Here is a 20915-nt window from a genome sequence, read left to right as displayed (position 1 = left end):
CAGGCAACATCTCTGGAGAACATTTTCTCCACAGATGCTGTTTGACCCACTGAGCTACTCCAGCACTTTGTGTTTTTTTCAGAAACTAAATTGAACCCTGCCGAGAACCAGGTGAACTGCTCAAACATGCTGCATCCACTCCCAAGACAGTGCTATTAAAAGATGCTCCATCTAAATTACTTGCAAAACCTTCTCCCTTCAGTCCAGTTCCTGAGTATGTAATCACAACAATTTTAGCAGAGCAACCATGGTGGAATACTCGCATTTGCCTGCCCGGTAATTTATTCATGTTTGCAGTATGAAGAATGAGGTTGAGAGGAGATATGGGAGGACAAAACCTTGAAGGGTTCACTTTGGGTAGAGAACAATAGTTCCAATGGTGGAGGATTTAATGACCACAGGGCACAAACGTAAAATGATTGTAAAAGATTGAGGGGTGTAAACTAGCAGTTTGTACCTGGAATGCTCTGCTTGTGAGTGGGTTAAATGCAGATTCAGTTATAGTTATCAGAATGGAAATGATTAAATATTTGAAGACCAAAACCAATGTAAAGTTGTGTGGGAAGCACAAGACACTCAGATTGAATGGATTGCTCTGCAGAGAGCAGGCACAGGCTTGATGGGATAAATGTCCCCATGCTGTTCCAATTCTTCTATCCTGAAAGTACTTCAGGGTTCAGTAATATCAACCGAAACACTTGTGCAGAGTCACAGGCGTTGCTTCCTTGATCCAGAAATGTACAATGCTGATGCATGGTCTGGGACCACAGCTGCATTTTTTAGCACTGAACCACATGTATTGGCCTGAATGATTTTGAATTTTTAGCACTGAACCAGATGTATTGGCCTAAATGATTTGTGCTTGGGTTTCTAATTCACTGTAGACTCATCTAAATCTCATTCATTCACCTCATCAGTATATCCAGCTGATGAAAGCTTACTGTTTCACATTGATAACTAAATCCCTCTCAACAAATGCTGCCTGATTTTGTGAGTTTGCCACTTCCTTGGTTTACATTCAGCATTTCTTTCTATTCTCAATTACCTATATAGTCTCTTCTCAAATGCACCCAAGGAAGAGCAACCTATATTATTTCATTTACAAGACATGCTGTGTCCCAAACATTATGGTGCCCTGAAATATGGGGGGGGGGGGGGGGGGGGGGGGGGGGGGACTATGTATAAACACTGCTGTAATTTTTACATGGTGAAACCAAAATGTATAAAAATGGCCTTTATTAAAATCTGACAATGTGCACTTCAACCACATGTGAGATTTTCTATTACAAATCTCAAATTGTGGAGTACAGAGGCAAATAATTAAATGATGGGTCTTTGTCCCAAACATTACGGAGGGCACTGCAACCTTCATTATGTTTGCCAGATAATCAATTCCCTTGTAGACTGAAAAATGACTGTAGAAAACCAGGCATCGTTGCAGTAACCGATATGGATGATATAAAAAGTTGGAAGGGGCTTTCTTTTCCCAACACATTCCTGCACCTTCACGATTCTTGCTCACTTTCCTTACTTCTTTTATTTCTATCTTTTTTAAAGCTCGAAAAACAAAGTGGTACAACAAATGTATTAAGATATATGTGATGTGTATTATTGTAATTTACTGTACTTCTAATTAAAAAATAAATAAATAAATAAATAAATAAATTTAAAACAAAGAAAAAAAAAAGTTGGAATGTTTTAAATATGTCTTCAAGCATCACAAATATGAGCAATAAAAGAACAAGAAATTGTCACATTTAAAAACCAAATTAGAATACAAATGCACCTTACATTTAGTTAGAAGACAAACAGACTGTTCTTTGAGATCTTCAGCTAGTTAACCTGGACTTAGCTTAATATGTATTTACTGAGCTCTACTTTGCAAAACTCATACAAGTACATTACTGGATTTAAAAAAAAAATGAAAAGAACCATACAAACCCCAGAATCACACCCACAAAACCAACAGCTTGTGTCAACAAGACATAACTCAGACAGTCAAAGGATTTTTTAAAAACAGGAATAGATCTTCGAGGCAACTTAACACCACTAATCATTATGCCTTTTACGGTGCTATTAAATTACGGTGTATTATTGGCACACACTATGATTCTACTCTGCTTCTGTCCAATTACATGCCTTATGAATAAAATAGTTTATCCGTAACATTGTTATTTTAGGGGGGAAAAAAAGATCCACCTACCTTGTGCTTCATAATCGGAGTGGTAAGGAGTCGACTGTCTATTCTCTGGAGCTGAGCTCATGCCGAGCACCGACTGCAGTTGTGTCACATTAAAACTGGCTGCAAGTTCACCACTTCGATCGCCGATCTGCAAGAAGACATCCCAAGACTGAAAACTTGCATCATGTAGGTTTTTTTGGATTTGGGGGGGAAGGGGGTGGGGTTGTCCTAGTGATATACCGAAGGTGGCAAGTGTGGGGTGGGGCAGGAGTCGGGAGTTGAAAGCAAAGAAAAACAGGAAATTTAGTGCCCGGTCTGATGCAATTGATGCAAAAAACATGAGACTAAATTCAGAAGCTGCACTGTACGTCGATGTTTAATTGAGTTGTCATTGCACATTCCAGACCACCTCCTGTTTATTATTGTTTAATGGCCAATCCCGATTGCTGCATAGCAGATGAGACTATGATTCTTCCACAGTTTCTGCACATTACACCAGGCCAATGCAAAAATCTGTATCGCTAATGAAATATATTCATATGCTGAAGGAACATTTAAATGTTGATATTACATTATGCATAATGGAACATTGGAAGTCTTGGGCAAATCTTTAAACCACTGTGTTTGAAAGACACGCTGCTGTTATTGGCATCAAGTTCAGCGTTTGGAAAGTTGTTTGTTTTTGAACATTGCTTGGGCACCCGAATACAAAATTTTGTTTGTTTTTAAATATTACCCTTTACTCAGCTGAACAGCTATGATTAATGGAAAGGTTTGAATTTAAACAATCTTCATTCAAGGACTGATAGTGAAAGAACAGCACTTAGCACAAACCTCAGTATTTTACTTAGACGGGGATGCACAACAGTAGTGTACACTGATGACGGGGATGTCCCACTTAGGCGATTTTTTCCGGCGACTGTCATATTCGTAGCAGGTCGACAAAACAATGGGGACTGGACTAATGGGCCTGTCCCACTTGGCAATTTTTTAGGCGATTGCTGGCGGATACGACATTGAAATTCACCGAAGTCAGCACCTGCGCCAACCTACGTCACCTGCCGACAACCGACGACATCCATGCGACACCCTACGACCACACCTACGCCAAGCTACGCTAATTTAGCATCAAACCCAAAGTCGCCACTGTCGCTGAAAAATTTTCAACATGTTGAAAATTTTTCAGTGACCAGAAAGGCGCTACGACTCTTTGGGCCACTGAGGAGACTGCTCACGACCATACAGGCAACACCCCAGCGACCATGTGGCAGCCACATCGGCAACGTTTTAGGTGACTTCAGGAGACTAAGTGGGACAGGTCCATTAGTGTGGTTCCTTTTCTCTGCATGACATTTTTTTTTAAACAGCTTTGGACCAAGGACATAATCTTGTTTTGGACAGAAACACATTACATTCCCCGGACTTTAACAGATTGGAATTCCTTACCACAATAAAGTAATACCTACTTCTTTAACTTAAGAAAACAACATTACCAATTATTAATTTTCCCACTTTAACTTCCAACTCTTTTCTATCATGGATTCTATATACAATGCCTTTAAACATCCTAAGAACCTAAAATGGACAGGATCATTACCAAGTCAAATTGGACACTGGGCCACAGTGCATGTGGCCCACCTTGTTCATGACAACCACGGTAGAATATTGGCCTTGTCCCATTTGGCTGCATTTAGTTCATTGCCTTCCAAACCCTTCATATCTATTGTGGTATGATGCAAGTCAACGTTTCAGCATTTATTCTTACTCAACATGTCGTCTTCCAAATCCATCCCCATCAGTTGCATCGTCTACATTTATCACCCATAATTTGCATCCTCCAAATCCATTCTATCACTCACATCCTCCACGTGTCAAGTCCAAACCCTTCTTAAATCTGAAGAGGATCATGACCCAAAACATCGTCTGTCCAGATGCTGCCTGACTCACTAAGTTCCTCTAGCACATTGTGTTTTGCTCAAATTTCCAGAATCAGTGTTTTCTTGTGTACATAAAGGTGTTGAAATGTGTCAGGTTTCCCCAGAATAGTGGCAAACATTTTATTCACAAGAACTATTCATAGAGTGATACGGAGTGGAAAAAGGCCCTTTGGCCCAACTCTCCCACACCGGCCAACAATGTCCCAGCTGCACTAATCCCACTTGCCTGCGCCTGGTCCATATCCCTCCAAACCTGTCCTATCCATGTACCTGTCTAACCGTTTCTTAAACAATGGGATAGTCCCAGCCTCAACTACCTCCTCTGGCAGCTTGTTCCATACACCCACCACCCCTTGTGTGAAAAGGTTACTCCTCCGATTCCTATTAAATTTTTTCCCCTTCACCTTGATGCCATGTCCTCTGGTCCTCGATTCCCCTACTCAAAAGACTTTGATCTATTCCTCTCATGATTTTGTATACCTCTAAGATCTCCCCTCATCCTCCTGCGCTCCATGGAATACAGACCCAGCCTACTCAGCCTCTTCCTATAGCTCACATCCTCTTGCTCTGGCAGCATCCTCGTAAATCACTTCTGAACCCTTTCAAGCTTGACAATATCTTTCCTATAACATGGTGCCCAGAACAGAACACAATATTCTAAATGCAGTCTCACCAACGTCTTATACAACTGTAACATGACCTTCCAACTTCTATACTCTGACTGATGAAGGCCAAAGTGCCAAAAGCCTTTTTGACCACCTTATCTACCTGCAACTCGACTTTCAAGGAACCATGCACCTGCGCTCCTAGATCCCTCTGCTCTACCCAGAGGCCTACCATTTGCTGTGTAGGTCCTGCCCTTGTTCGATGTCCCAAAATCCAACACCTCCCACTTCTCTGTATTAAATTCCATCAACCATTCCTCCGCCTACCTAACCAATCGATCCAGATCCTGCTGCAATCATTCACAACCATCTTCATTATCTGCAAAACCACTAACTTTTGATCCATCAGCAAACTTGCTAATCTTGCCCTGTGTGTTCTCACCAAATCATTGATGTAGATGACAAACAGTAATGGGCCCCAGCACTGAACCCTGAGGCACACCACAAGCATCCAGTTCACATGCACCCCCTCCAGCCTCGTCTACTGCATCTGGTATTCCCGATGTGGCCTCCTGTACATCATCGAGACCAAGTGTAGACTTGCGCTTGGTCTGCCTAGGCTTGCAGGAAATGGGAAATGGGATTCCAGCAGTAATTTCTTCCTTAATGAAGACTCAAGTACTTATTTGGGGTGGAAGATTGGAACCTACACATGGTCGGCCCCGTTTCGACTAATGCAATCAACTCGACGTGCACAAACGGAAGATCAAATAAAACAACTTGTCCAACAACTTTAGGCTGTGCACGCCACACGAAAGAAGAACTACTTATTTACTATATTGCCTATTTCTCTGCCGTGCCCAATGTGTTTCAATATGATGTAACCAGAAATTGCGCAGAGGCAGAGAGTGAATGGTCCAAATCCTGCCCATTTCATCAAACTCAAATAGGTGGCCAAATGGTAAAAAGGCAAATACATTGCACCCAAGCATTGATTTCATCACATCAGGAATCAGAAAAGAGAGTATTTCTGAACACGACAAATTCTTAAAATTAAATATTTTATACTACAAAATAAAAATTCTTCAAACTGCATTCATCAAGCATAAGTACACAGCAAATGCTTTGTACAATTCACTGCTCTCCTGAAATTACATTAAAGCTGTGTAACACTGTAATAACCAGATCTCATTACTTTATAATGACTACAGTATCTTGTTGTTATGTTTCTTTGTTCATTATCAGTACAAAGTCTGCAAATGTCAGGAGGTGAGAAAAGGGCAGGAGATAGAAAACAGAGGCAATGGGAGGCTTAACATTTACTGTGCAATTACGCTTGCTGAAGATCAGGATGAGGAAAGGTGTTTTTATTTCACCTTCAGCATCTTCCCAGTTAATCCAGAATGGACGATAAAGATGATTTACCAGTGATGCTCAGAACACACCATTCCTCTCCATGAGGAAAATATAACAGCAATACAAACATATCATTGATTTATTGGAAGACATTAAATCAGCATGATGCTTTCCTCTCTGTAACTCTTCGACAAACACCATGAGCACAGGAGATGTACTCATCAAAGGCTGAGCTGAATTATGTTAAGTACCGGTAAAGTTACTGTGAATTTGTTAATGATGTAAAGCGTGGAACCAGGCTCTTCAACCCAACTCCACCATACTGACCAAGATGCCCCATCCAAGCTAGTCCCATTTGCTCGTGTTTCGCTCATATCTCTCCAAAATCTTCGGATTCATATACCTGCCCATGTCTTTCAAATATTGTTATTGTACCTGCCTCAATTACATCTTCTGGCAGTTTGTTCCGTATGTCCATCACCTTCTGTGTGAAAAATGTTCTCCTCGGGTTCTAATTAAATCTTTCCCCTTTCACCTTAAACCTGTGCCCTCCCGTTCTCGATTCCCCTACTCTGGGACAATGACTCTCTGCATTCATCCTATCTATTTCCCTCATGATTTTATACACCTCCATAAGATCATCACTCAGCCTCATGCGCTCCAAGGAATAAAGCGGTTATCTCATTCTAAAAGCTTGTCATGTCAGAACCAGTAAAAACGACACATTGAATTACATTTTAAAACCAAGACGTGTGATTATACAAAATCCAGACTTGCCATCTGAGATGAAACTTAAATTGGAATATTCCCCCACTCCCCTCCCACACATTCCTAAGGTGTTTTTAATCCTGTGATGTGTTCTTCAGATGTCATCTCACATGCTGAGCATTACGAATCCACCTGATGTTAAAGAGTAATTCCTTATATTACCGGAAGGATGTGTAGTCTCTGGAAAGGATTTGGAGGAGGTCAACTAGAATGCTGCCTGGATTCGGAAGTATTAGCTGCAGGGAGAGGTTGGACAACCTGGATTGTTTGCTCCGGAACACCAGAGGTTGCAGGGAGACTTGATGGAAGTACCATATATAAAATAATGAGAGGCATAGATAGGGTAGACAGTCAGAACTTTTTTCCCAGGATGTAAAAATCAAATACCAGAAGGCACAGCTTTAAGGCGAGAGGGGCAAAGTTTGAAGGAGATGTGCGGGCAGAGACACAATAGAGATTGTGGCGAGTGCCTGGGTCGCACTGTGAGGGGTGGTTGCTGAGGCAGACACGATAGTGCCTTTGGATAAGCTGACTCCCACAGTTATCTGAACTACATTTCCACCTACCCTGCCTCTTGCAAGGATGCTATTCCCTACTCTCAATTCCTTTGTCTCCACGTCTGCTACCATGATGACACTTTCCATGCAAGGACATCCAAGGAATCCTTTTTCTTCAGGAAACATGTTTTTCCCCCTTCTGTGAAAGATGGATCCCTCACTGGCATCTCCTGTGTGCCGTAGTTCTCCTCTTCTCCTTCCCCGCAGAACAAGAATAGAGATCCCCTGGTCATCACTTTTCACCCCACCAGTCTCCGCATCCAACACATCATCCTCTGATGTTTCTATCACCTCCAATGTGATCCTACCATCTCCACTCCTTTCTGCTTTCCGCAGATACTGCTCCTTCCGCCACCCCTTGGCTCACTCATTCCTTTCCACCCAAACCACCTCGCCCCCAGGTAATCTCCCCTGCAACTGGAGCTGCAATACCAGGTCCGTATTAGGCAACTCAAAATATGTGGATTAAGCCATTTGGCACCACTCTGCCCAATTTATCAGCATTCTATCCCGTGTACATAAGCACACTATCCTCATTGTCTACAACTTCACAAATCTTTGCGTCATCAGCAAAATCACTCACCAAACCACAGACATTCTCATCCAATTTATATACGACAAACAGCAAAAATCCCACTACCAATTAGTGCAGTACACCACAGGTCATAGAATTCTAGTCACAAAAACAACCCCCTACCTGCCTCGTATAATCAAGCCAATTTTAGATTCAATTTACCAAACCATCCTGGATTCCAAGTGGACTAACTTTTTTATCTAACTTTCCTCAAAAGTTACAGCACTTTCAGAATAATTCAGTTGAATTACGTCATAAATTTATTTTGTGCATTCACTTTTAGACATAATTTAAAGATATGCTTCGTTGCTTTAACTCTTCAAGCTTAATGCCCATTAATTCTTACATCTGTTAAACAAACTTGAATTTAAACTAGACTGAATGCACTTGAATTTAAATAGATTCTCATCAAACTACTCAAATATTTCAACGCATTCTTGGAAAAAAAAATAAAAATTTACAACTTCGGGAAGGCAAGAGTGCGAGAAAGACACCTGGATGCGTCCCCGATCTTCAGACAGTGCCATTGGATTTTCTTTATGTACGTGCATGAATGTATGAGCGACAGCAGTGCTTGGTACAGCAATGATGTTTCAACCCTCAAAAAGGATTCAAAATGTATTCAGGTTTACTAATTCCCCAGATCTAATGACCACGTTATCAAACATCCACGTACTTGGGAAGGTTTTATTTGACGTACAAAAATAATATTAAATTTGGTTTAAAATTAATCCCACAAATGAACCTGATTTCCTCTTGCCATCAGATGATCTGGCCAATTACGTGTAATGATCTTCTGCTATCGGATGCAGCAAAGATACACTGATGCCTGAATAACCCATACTTCACTTTTTAACGAGTATGATTCATGTTGATTGCATCAGTCGCTGTTCAAATAATATTAGCTTGAATATCCAAGCTGTATCATTCTCCCTGGAGACGAGCAACATTTTTGGCCAAGCACAACTTGTGGAAGCCGTTCTTAAGTTATCACAGGGAAGAAAGATTTCATGATATACCATTTTAGTTTGTAATCAACACAAAAAAAACATCTTAATTAGATTTAGGAACAAATACATCAGAAGGATTTAACGGTGACAAATGTCTTTAATGAAATCAAATGCAGCATGATTTTTAAGTGTTTTGGGGGGTTTAAAGATAACACCAGATATTAAAAGTCTCTCAAGGACTGTACAAGTCAATTTAAAATGGATACGAGTAAGGTTTGTTTACTGGTCTGCACAATTAGGTTATCGTGCCCTCTATAATGAACTCCAGGAGAAGGCACATTTAACAATTGTTCATTACTGGGCTCTAATCAGAATGTAAGCATGGTGTAGAATTTAAATGTCAGCAGAATACACGTTGCCCAATTTGTGATCGGGTGAGTCTTGTTGCTTGCAACTAAAACTCCTCCTCATCTTTTCAACCAGGATTATGATCCAAACTAACATTTCAAAGGAGAATTTCTTGTTTTGACAGTTAAAAATCACAAATGCAATTAGCCTGTAGCACGGTGCTAAAATGAGCTCCACATACAGATGCTTACAACAAATAGGGCGTCAGCATTACATAGAATGACTTGGCTTTTCAGCAAATGAGTCCGTATCTAATTAACCCAATTCTGTATATATAATTTAGATGTAATTACCATGACTAATTAACATGTTACCTTTAATAGCAGAACAATTATATGACCCACAAGATTCGAGTTTGGAGTCACTAATTTAAACATATGAAAAGCTGTTTACTGGGAGAACAGGTGCTGTTTCATTAGCTCCAATGCTTGCATTTTTCATTGTGCCTATGGCATAGTGCCTGCAATATTTTACACAGGGAGATGGAGGTTCAGGGAATTGCGGGATATGGATCATGTGCAGGCAGAGAAGATTGGTTTAGTCTAGGGTCATGTTCAGCATTGAGATTGTGGGCCGAAGGGCCTGTTTCTGAGCTATATTGTTCAATGCTCTACCCTTCCACTGTTCCTAATCCTCAAAGTGGTGTTATCACTCTCAGTGCCAACCTGAATGCTCCTTCACTACTTTGAAGAATCAGGACCCAGGCATCAATGAAGATGTTGCTATTTTTGAAAGAGACTCTTTGAACATCTTTCATTCTTTTCCTTCATCCATCATGTAATCTCTTACCACAAAAGAGCTTGGATTGAGTGTTTTATTCAGCAATCTGTGGTTGTGCATTGGAATGTGAATTATGCCAGTTATACCAGTGGATACAGAGGATGTTTAAGAAAGAAGTGCAGAAGCTGGAAAAATCGAAGGTGGACAAAAATGCTGGAGAAACTCAGCGGGTGAGGCAGCATCTATGGATCGAAGGAATAGGTGACGTTTCAGGTCGAGACCCTTCTTCAGGCTGATGTGGGGGTGGGGTGGGGGGGCAGGAAGAAGAAAGGAAGAGGCGGAGACAGTAGGCTGTGGGAGAGCTGGGAAGGGGTGGGGAAGGAGGGAGAAAGCAAGGACTACCTGAAATTGGAGGTCAATGTTCATACCGCTGGGGTGTAAACTACCCAAGCGAAATATGAGGTGCTGCTCCTCCAATTTGTGGTGGGACTCACTCTGGCCATGGAGGAGGCCCAGGACAGAAAGGCCAGATACGGAATGGGAGGGGGAGTTGAAGTGCTGAGGATGCTGTGCAGTGGTGGTCTCTTTCCAGTGCTGAGATGTCTACTGTTGATAATCCACGCCTCAGAATGGTACAGAAGTGCTGTTTGGTAAACCACTGAGTTGGGTTTGAAGTCGTGACCTTTCAAACACTCTTTACCCTATAATGACCAAAAATCTGTCCTGGTGCATTGAAGGTGATGATGAACTTCATTATCGCCATCAGTTTTCGTTGAGCAGTGGCTCTCGAGTTATGGGAGGTGGTCAGTATTTTCCAATGCATCATCGTGGACTTTCATTGTCAGAAGGCAATGTTAACAGTGAGGGCAAGTTGATACGAGGTTTGCTGATGTTGAGTGTCAGGCCCCTCCTTTCATACATTTTGGTGAGTGAGCCAGGTCTTAATGCAGCTTGACTACTAAGAGTGGGGTAACCATGGTTTTGATTGGAAGTAGCATAGCTTGAACAGTTTCCCATTTGCCCTGCAGGTTAATTGCACTCCAACTGGAAGCCTGTTGCATGTGTGAAGGACTGAAACATTGTGGTGGCAATGATATGGCCTTGCTTAACTCCAGTCTAAGATTCATGACAACATGCAAGGTGGCCCAAGGTTATTTTAGGACACTATCAATGATCAAATCCATGTTCAATCTGTTTACTAAATTAGATAAGGACTTTTTTTTTTATTCATTCAATTTTGTTTCTCTAACACAATATTCAGAATTTGAAATATATCCACCATTTTCCTTTGCCTAAAACCAATGATCTTATTCAGTTTCCTTACTACTTAGCATGCCGCCGATTTGATTAGTACAATGCAGTAAAATTGGATGCAATTACACATTGGAATGAACTGAACCTTTAGTGTTTATCTGCTCAAACTCTTTTCATCACAATAGGAAAATCTTGGCTTCTGTGCTACACTTGCCTGTATTTCAATATCTGGCAATGTGGGTTCAAGCTCAAATCAGGACCCGTGCATATAATCTCATGTCAGTGCAGTACAATAATTAGAGAAAGCTGTATTAACAAAATATGTCATCTGTTGGCGGAGAACGAAGCCATCTGCGTATTCTGGTGGATATAAAAGATAGTATGAAACAATTTGGAGTCGAACAGGGAAACCACCCTGGCCAACAGTAATCCTCCATCAAGGGCCAAAAATACATGCTTAGATCATTTTCCTTATCATCATTAATGTCATTGTGTAAATCAGCTGTCGGCATTGTCAACAATGAAAGTTCTTTACTTGCACAAGATGTTCCTTGGTGCTTCCAATTAACATATACTCTCACCCATCTGGCATCCAAGGAGCATGAAGAGGCCGGTCGCATTAATAGGCAGGTTATAAAAGAAATTTCCTAAAATTAACATTACTGCACATCACGCACTTGTGTGCTAAGCCAAAATCTTCTAATTAATTGTCAAACTATTAGATCATCTTCTTACTCTTTTAGATTACAATGTTGAATGTCTATATTTTAAGGCCAACTAATCAGTATGTGTAAAACAGAAAAAGAAATCAAACGAATGACTGTTCTTACTATCATATGAAGTGCTAAAACATCCTTGGGATGTTGCCGCTAATCAGCTTATAACCACACCGCTCTTATTTATTAACATAAATTAACTAAAAATTATTTTCATTTTGAATAACACTAAAAATAAAATTCACTGTTTTGAGTTTATTTTTATATTCCTCAATATTTACTGGGGACATGAGATTCTCGATGCATAGTCACATACTGCATGTTTTAACCAGTGGAATTATTTATCCCGTCCACAATTAATCTCCTTAACTATGTACATTGAGATAAAGACATTTACAGCAAACTGTTCAGAATATTTTGAACATGTATGTTATAAAATGCCAAGATTATTTATGAGGCTCATTTGATTTCATGTTCAGTCATTCTTCTTTGTCAGTCTTGGAAATCATTGGATTATTCCATCGAGAGCAATGTGTGTGGAGTAGATATTTCATGCTTCTCTCTGCCCTGAACCAAGACTGTTCTCGTTAGAACAGGGAAAATAGAAAAGATTAAATAGTGATAAACTGCATCCACTGATGGAAAGGGGATATATGTAAGGTGACTGAAATATGGAATAAAATTGAGATGATCAGAACTTTGCTGAAAAATATTAAGTTACTTCAAATTTGGACTACGCTACCTGACAATAAACAATGGGTGCAGGAGTAGGCCATTCGGCCCTTTGAGTCAGCACCGCCATTTAATGTGATCATGGCTGATCATCCCTAGATGCAAGATTGTTCCCGAGTTACCCCAGGACAAGGGGTCACTGCTTAAGGATAAAGGGGAAATCCTTTAAAACTCCTTTTTCATGCAGAAGGGTGAATCTCTGAACGCCACAGAGGGTAGTTGAGGCCAGTTCATTGGCTATAAAGAGGGAGTTTCCCTTGTGGCTAAGGGGATCAGGGGGTACGGAAGAAGGCAGGTACGGGACTGAGTTGGATGATCAGCCATGATCATATTGAATGGCGGTGCAGGCTCGAAGGGGGCCTACTCCTGCACCTAATTTCTATGTTTCTATGGGTATCCCCAATCAGTACCCCACTCCTGCCTTCTCCTGAAGGGATGTTGAACGCAGATTCAGAAAGTAAATTTCAAAAGACAACTGGTTACGAGGACCACAAATGGACAAGGGGAAATAGATGTATGGGTATCACGAAATAAGACGAACCTTTCAAACAATCAGCAGAAATACATTAGGCCAAGTGGCAGCCTCCACTGCTCTAAGATTCTATGATGTGGGTGTGAAGTTTTCTCACCTTTCTGGAGATTTCTAGGTGTCTTGACGCAAAATGTAGCCCTTGCTCATGGCTCCCAAGTGATACGTAGGCATTTCCCAGACTCCAACACGCTCTTCCTTCGCCAACTCTGTCCAAAAACCAAAAAGAACACCTGATAGCTCCGTTTCTTGTGCCCTATCGTACAACTGAAAATGAGTTTAGAATATTTTTCTTTCATCGGTTGTCAAACATATTTCTGTTATCTCTTTTCTATACTATAAAGTAGTTTAGTAGGATGGTGCCCATCCTTTACTGCATAACGAAATTCATGAATTTGGAGACATTGGAGACCATACAACCAGCTATAATGTGAAGTGTGAAACTACATAAATTCTCATCTGGTGTTTGTTTATATGGTCAGAGTGTCATCTGCACCACAATACATTGGATTCTCATAACAGATCTTCTAACAAAGATAACAGATTTTCTTATAAAGATAACAAGGCCAGACAGACCGAAGATGGTAAAATAATCATGAAAGGGATGAAGGTTCTTTGGGAAAGTTGCCAACACACTGTAGCCAAATAAACTTCAACCCAGAACATCAGATGGGCAAATTGCACGTATGAAGAAAAATACAGGATTGCATTTGTTTTGAGAGGTCAGATTTCTTAAACACTGCAGAAAGGTCCAAAGACATTCTGATGTACAGTGCCTTCCATAATGTTTGGGACAAAGACCCATCATTTATTTATTTGCCTCTGTACTCCACAATTTGAGATTTGTAATAGACAAAAATCTCATGTGGTTAAATAGCACATTGTCAGATTTTAACAAAGGCCATTTTTATACATTTTAATTTCACCATGTCAAAATTACAGCAGCATTTATACATAGTTCCCCCCCATTTCAGGGCAACATCATGTTTGGGACACATGGCTTCACAGGTGTTTGTAATTGCTCAGTATGCAAGGAGAGTTACAGGGATGGACATGCAGGTAGAGGACATTGGTATAACTTGACATCATGTTCGCCAAGGATATTGGCATTGTGGGCCAAAAGATCACTTCCTCTGTTGTACAGCGCATCAACTCAATTTAATTGCCTTTGCTTCATATCCTTCTTAAATTATTTTCCAAAAAATATATAACATGCCTTGAAAATTGTACTTGATTTATCATCTACAGCTATTGGGGGATGACTTCCCAATTTTTACTGTCCCTTGGAATAAAACAAAAACTTCAAAATGTACCTCCATAATGATCGTACCTTAGTTTTAAGATTCCTTTCACTTGAAGGAATTGTTCCTTTACACTGAGCTTACCAAATACTTCCAAAACTGCAAACACTTTGATTTGTTTATAGAGCAACATTTTTCTAAACTTAATAGAGCATGAAAAAAACAACATACAACATCTGTTCCATTCCTGGGTCAGGTAAAACCAGTAAGTTTTTTCCCCCAACAGCAGCCCCCCCTAGAAGTACAGAATCAAGATTTCCCTGCTGTATACCCCTCTAAATGAGTATATTGTTACCAAAGCAACCAAAGATGTATAGGGATATGCTTTATTCCTCTGAACTGAAATAATTTTATTTTGCAGGTAAAATGAAAGATTAATTGCACCTTTTATGCTGAGCTTAAAATTCAACACATAAATGAAATATGATGAATTTCAATCGTTACTTTCAAAGTCAAGATAGAAATAATTATTCTCCGAAGTTAAAAGCCCGCTCACCATTGTTCCTACTATAGTGAAAACTGATAAAAGACCATATATTTACTTTCATGGGATTTTACCATTGTTGTTTACAAACCATTGCAATGCATTTCTATTAATTATGAGACAATAGCTTTAGGCATGAAGCAAGGAAACGCCTGTATGGAGGCCTTTAGGAATTGTAGGTCAAAGTCACCCAATCCCTCGAAGCAGACTACATTAATGCATGCCATGTTCCAAATTACTAATATACTGTAACCCACACCAACTGAATGAATCAATGCTAATTGGTTCTAACATCATCCTCAGGAAGCTGATGCACACGATGACCACATGTTCAATTAGATATTATTTCAATCAAAAACAGGAAGGCAAAAAGTAAAAGCTGGTATCAGTAACACCGCACGAGGAAAATCAAACAAATACCAACATGAATTAACATATACCTGTACGACAATTTTTTAATAATCATTGTAATCAAACTTGTACCTATCATTCAGTTCCTGAGCAATGGAAAGATGTTTGAGATGGTAGTCAATAGCTTTCTCATAATCCTCCAGCAGAGTATGTGTGTTGCCCAGGCTATAACAAGCTTGAGCTTCAACTGCCTGGTCCTTCAGCTGTCTCGACATATGAAGAGTTTTTCTGTGGAGATTAAAGCAAAAAGTCCATTGACAAAGTGAATCAAACTGATTCCTAATAGGGAAATGCAATATCACAAAGTAAGCATTACTTACATCATTTAGACAGTTTGGATATCCTAACACCATCACAAAAATTTTACAACACTCCAGTTGTTACTTTATTAGCCTTTATGGAGAAGCAATAAAATTACCGAACCACTTTCCAAAATTAGAAAGGATTCCATGACATGTGCTCTGTCAATACATCCAAAGGTTGATTACGTGTTTGTTGGAACTTGGTGCAGTATACTAGCCGATGAGCTTCCTACAGCATGACTAAAATTGTACAATGGTTGTACAGTGCTTTGGAGCAGGCTTTTGCAAGAGCAAATGAAATTGCTTTACAAGTACATGCATTCTTTTACTATTTTAATTGGCAGTAGATGAAAAATGAGGAGGAACAAGATCACAATCATGCCACATCTGAAGTTAAGATGGTGGGGATAGGATGCCGGGGCTGAGCTGAGAAATGAGAACAAAAATTGGAAAACAGCCTTCTGGAGAGAGAGGCATATTCTGTCCCAGCGTTTTTACAACGAAAAAGTCAAAAGCCTGAAATGAAAAATGCTCATACTTAAAAGGGGAAAAAATGTCTCCACCATAAACAAATTTTCAGATTTTAAGGGACAGCAGTAAGCCAATTACCAGTAAAACAGCCCCTCACAACCTGCAACTTTCCGTGTTTGCGCAGCTGCCAGGTATTTCTGCAGGCAAGTTTCAAGACTTAGAACTTCAAGGCAAAGCTGTACTTATCACAAAATGTTGCACAGTTAATCAGAAAACAGAAGAAAGCTTTTTAACCAAGGAGCAAAACACAAAATGCTGGAGGAACTCCGCAGGTCAGACAGCATCTGAGGAGGAAATGGACGGCAATGTTTTGGGTCGGGACTCTTCTTCAGACTCCTTTCCCCCTCCACTGATGCAGCCTGACCCGCTGAGTTCCTCCAGCACTTTGTTTTTTGCTCAAGATTCTAGCATCTGCAATCTGAAATTCCTTGTGTTTTTTCTTTGCCCAGGATACGGCTTTGCAAAATTACAATTCAGTTCACTGCCATAAACAGCAATATGCAATGAACATGACATCGAAATCTATTACAATGGGCGCAAAGAGAATCCACTGTGAAATGTAAATAGTGAAGAACTAGTGAAGAACTAGAGATGAAGTCTTTCCGAACATCGAAAGAACACACTGGATTTTCATTCCTTCTTTAAGACTTCCTATGACTAATTACAATTCAACGTGCATCCAGAGATTTAAGAAGATAATCTAACCCAGCAGTCCCAATGCAACATGTAATACCAATGAACTACAGATGCTGGTTTATACCAAAGGTAAACACAAAATGCTGGCGTAACTCAGCGGGTCATGCAGCATCACTCAAGAACTAGCATAGGCGACGACTCGGCTCAGAACTCTTCTTCAGACTGATTGTAGGGGGACTGGAAAGAAAGTTGGGAGAAGGGGCAGGACACAGCAGCGCCAGTAATAGGCAAACACAGGCGAGGGAGTTGATAGGCAGATTGTTGGACAAAGACCAGAGATGATGAGGCAGGTGTGAGCCTGAAAGGAGCCAGAGGCCTGCAAATTATTAAGCTCAGGGATTGAAATGTCGTGAATTGTGCATCCATTGTGAAAGGTGCTAGCGGATGGGGAGTGGGGAAGTCGGTGTGAGGTCAGACAGATTTCAGTGAGGGGGAAGGAGGTTGTTGTGGGTTAGTTATTTAAAATTGGAAAATTCAATGCTCATACCATTGGGTTGTAAACTACCCAAGCAGAATATGAGGTGCTGTTTCTCCAGTTTGTGTATGGCTTCATTCTGCCAATGGAGGTGGCCCAGGACAGAAAGGTCAGTATGGGAGTGGGAAGGGGAATTAAAATGGTTACCAGCCAGGAGATCCAGTAGCCTTGGCAGACTGAGCGCAAGTGTTTGGCAAATCATTCGTCGAGTCAACGTTTGGTCTCGCCGATGTACAGAAGCACTTATGAGGAACAGGGAATGCTGCAGATGAGGTTTGAGATGGTGCATGTGACCCTCCTCTGTCTGACATGGAAGGATTGCTGGGATCCCTTGATGGAGGCAAGGAAGAAGGTAAAGGGACAGGTGTAACATCTCCTTTGGTTGCAGGGGAAAGTGCCTGAGGAGAGGGTGGTTTGGGTGGGGATGAGTGAACCAAGGAGTTGTGGAGGAATCAGTCTCTGCACAAGGTAGAAAAGGGTGGAGATGGAAAATTGCGACTAGTGGTGGGATCACGTTGGAGATGACAGAAATGTCAGATGATGAAGTGTTGGATGCGGAGGCTGATAAGAGTGAAAGGTGAGGACCAGAGGAACTCGATCTTTGTTGCGACTGGGAGGAGAGGGAGTGAGAGCAGAACTAAGGGCCACAGAAAAGATGTGGGTGAGGGATCCATCTATCTATGACAGGTGGGGGGGGGGGGGGGGGGGGGGGGGGGGACGGGGAGACCATGTTCACTGAAAACAAAGACATCTTGGATCATGTTTCTATTCAATCTTGCCCAGAGTTATTCTAGCACTTTGTGTCCTTGCATCTGCATTTCCTCGATTCTACATTTCTCTTTTGTTTTTTTGTTTATTTCTTTTTCCAATCTTCTCTTGTTCCCAAAAGCATCATGAATCACTGTGAGCAGAAAGCAGTCATTTGAGTCCCGGGCATGTGACTCTTTAAAGCCACTCTCACCATAATGCTTTGAACTTTGATGTGTTTTCCCAGGCTACCCTTCCGTTTGGCTCTACACCTGGGAGCCAAAATAGTCAGTCCCAGCAAGTATTCAAATCCTTGATTGATGTTCCCATTCTTTGTTTATGGGCACTGAAGTCAAATACACAGCTGCTTTGGTGCTCCAGCTGATACTGGCCATATCTGGAAAACGCTGCCTTAAAAGGTCTGAAGAGAATTCAGTCTGAAGAAGGGTCTTAGCCCAAAATGCCACCCATTCCTTCTCTCCAGCATTGCTGCCTGTCCCGCTGAGTTACTCCAGCATTTTGTGTCTACCTTCTTCTTGAAGACAATTCAATACTTATTGTAATGGAATTCCATGTGTTTTTATGAAGAGGGGGGAAAAAAAATACACACTGCAGTCCTTAAGGAAAAATGTAAGGGAATTAGATTAATTGGATAAGCAATTTTAGTACATTCCAGATTTTAGTGCATTCTGACACTGGACAAAAAAAAGTTTTGAAGAATTAAAAACATGTAACGTTATATGACAAAACAAAAAATTGTCATTATTAGCATTAAAAACAAAAAATTGTCATTATTAGCGATAAGGTGAGGTCTTTCAGAAATTGTGCAAGAGAAATAGAGTGGAGTTCAGGATGTGGCTGTTTCTTCAACAAGTTCCAAGCAATTTAGGAGAATTTTATTTCTAAGTACATAATCTCATGTATTTTTATCTGAACTTGACCCTGAGCCATAAAGCTAGCGTGCGACTTTGTCTAACACTGATCATCACAGAAGCAGGAACTCATTTAACGGGCTTCTTTGTCAGTTGTGCTCTTTTGTGACGATAAGCAGCAGGACAGAATATCGGCACCTCTGTAGTGTTAAAAACTCGATCGATGTACAGCACCCAATAACCAAGTATGAACTGTTATATGTGTACTGTATATTTTTGTTTAGAAGTTTATGAGTATCATGAAATCAGTAACCATTCTAAATTGCCGCTGTTTATGTCTTACAGTAAAATGACAAGTTTTCAGATAAAAAGCAGCTTTTTAGCCAGAAGCAAAAAAAACCCAGAAAATTTAGCAATCCAACAATTTAAAAACAATATCAGACAATTCTCATTAAACTGTACAAAGACGGGTATTTGGGAATGGGTACTTTCATAAAATATAGTATCTATGAAGTAAGATGTGATTGGATACTCTGTGAATTCATATCAGCATCAGTGAAGCCTAAACTGCACCTGCAAAACAAAATTAACAGTACAATGTGCCATTCAGTTTTGAACCAGAAAATAAAACCTTACTTGTAATATTCAGCAGCCACATCAAATTTCCCCAGGAATATGTGTGCGTTCCCCAGGTTGCTGTAGGCCCTTCTCTCAGCTGCTTTATCACCAAATTCTTTAGCTATTGAAAGACGCTGAAAAAAAAAGTTTGAATAAGTATATTCGATAAACATCCTGTTTATCTTGAACTTCACTGGAATATCATTTCAAGATTCACTTCCCAGATGGTCAAGCGATTAAAAAAATCATTTTAACATATGATTTCAGGGCCATCCTTTGATTGCATGACTTAAACTGTGTGTTTTACGAACATCTTATTTTGCTGAGCTTCTTATTTGACACCAGCGCCCCCTATAGAAGATGGTCTCAAACAGCCGCAGGAGCCTCTGATAATCATTACCTCCAGACACTGCTGTGATAGTTGCTTTCAACAACATTTTGAAATATGCCTCTTTCTCCAAGCTCTTAGAGATAAATACAATATGACCTACAGAAATTATTTTTGGCATTTTCTATTGAGCATTTGGGAAAAGTACACAACTCTTTTGCCCAACATGTTGATATACCACTTGAATAATACCAGTGAAACATTTAAGACTTTCCTCAATTGAAAACATATTATAAATATATATTGCCAATTTTAAATCAAACCTTGCTTGCCCTCAAATTAGATGCTCAATGTTTCCTTGTTCAAATACTTGGTCACTACCACAACAAGACAATCCCTTAGAGCTCAAGTCTTCATAACATGTAATCTTTTTGAAACACAAAAAAACCCATAGAAAGATGGGGCTGAAGAAAGACCCAACCATTCTCTAATCTGATGTGGATTGATCAATACCTTGCATAGCTTCCTTTCTCTTATTTTCCATGGCCAGACTAAAGCAGAGTACCTGTATGACTTCTTCTCTATTGTATTTAAAGTGCTGCCATCTTCTGGGATCCTTTGGTTATATACCAATGTCCCTCTGTTCAAACTTATTCACTGGTGTTTATTGCAGTGAATAATTGATGGGCAAATTACCCAATATTCTGTCCTCTGGATGAGAAGGTTTATGTAAAGCAGATGTTTGTAGCAGCAAGAGCATTGGGATTAAGAAACCACCCAGGTGAGTCGAGCTGGCCAGATGGCTGGATTGGCCAATGTGATGAATGTTGAGGGTTATGAAATTTAATGTCTGCACAACGTG

The 20915-nt window shown here is 40.4% G+C and overlaps 1 protein-coding gene across 4 annotated transcripts in view; it reads right to left on the bottom strand.

The window, feature by feature from the left end:
* LOC129712021 (G-protein-signaling modulator 1-like) overlaps positions 1 to 20915 on the bottom strand; it is a 139982-nt gene that overhangs the window by 49062 nt on the left and 70005 nt on the right. For all 4 annotated transcript variants that reach the window (XM_055660147.1, XM_055660149.1, XM_055660146.1 and 1 more), the window contains 4 exons: positions 19744 to 19859; positions 15557 to 15712; positions 13389 to 13497; positions 2204 to 2330 (listed from right to left, as the gene is read on the bottom strand). In XM_055660147.1, coding sequence (XP_055516122.1) covers positions 2204 to 2330; positions 13389 to 13497; positions 15557 to 15712; positions 19744 to 19859 — 508 coding nt within the window. The remainder of the gene's footprint in view (positions 1 to 2203; positions 2331 to 13388; positions 13498 to 15556; positions 15713 to 19743; positions 19860 to 20915) is intronic.

Source organism: Leucoraja erinacea, chromosome 31, assembly GCF_028641065.1.
Source record: "Leucoraja erinacea ecotype New England chromosome 31, Leri_hhj_1, whole genome shotgun sequence".
Taxonomy (NCBI): domain Eukaryota; kingdom Metazoa; phylum Chordata; class Chondrichthyes; order Rajiformes; family Rajidae; genus Leucoraja; species Leucoraja erinaceus.
The sequence above is the reverse complement of the archived record's forward strand: the minus strand, read 5'-3'. Positions and strand labels throughout refer to the sequence as shown.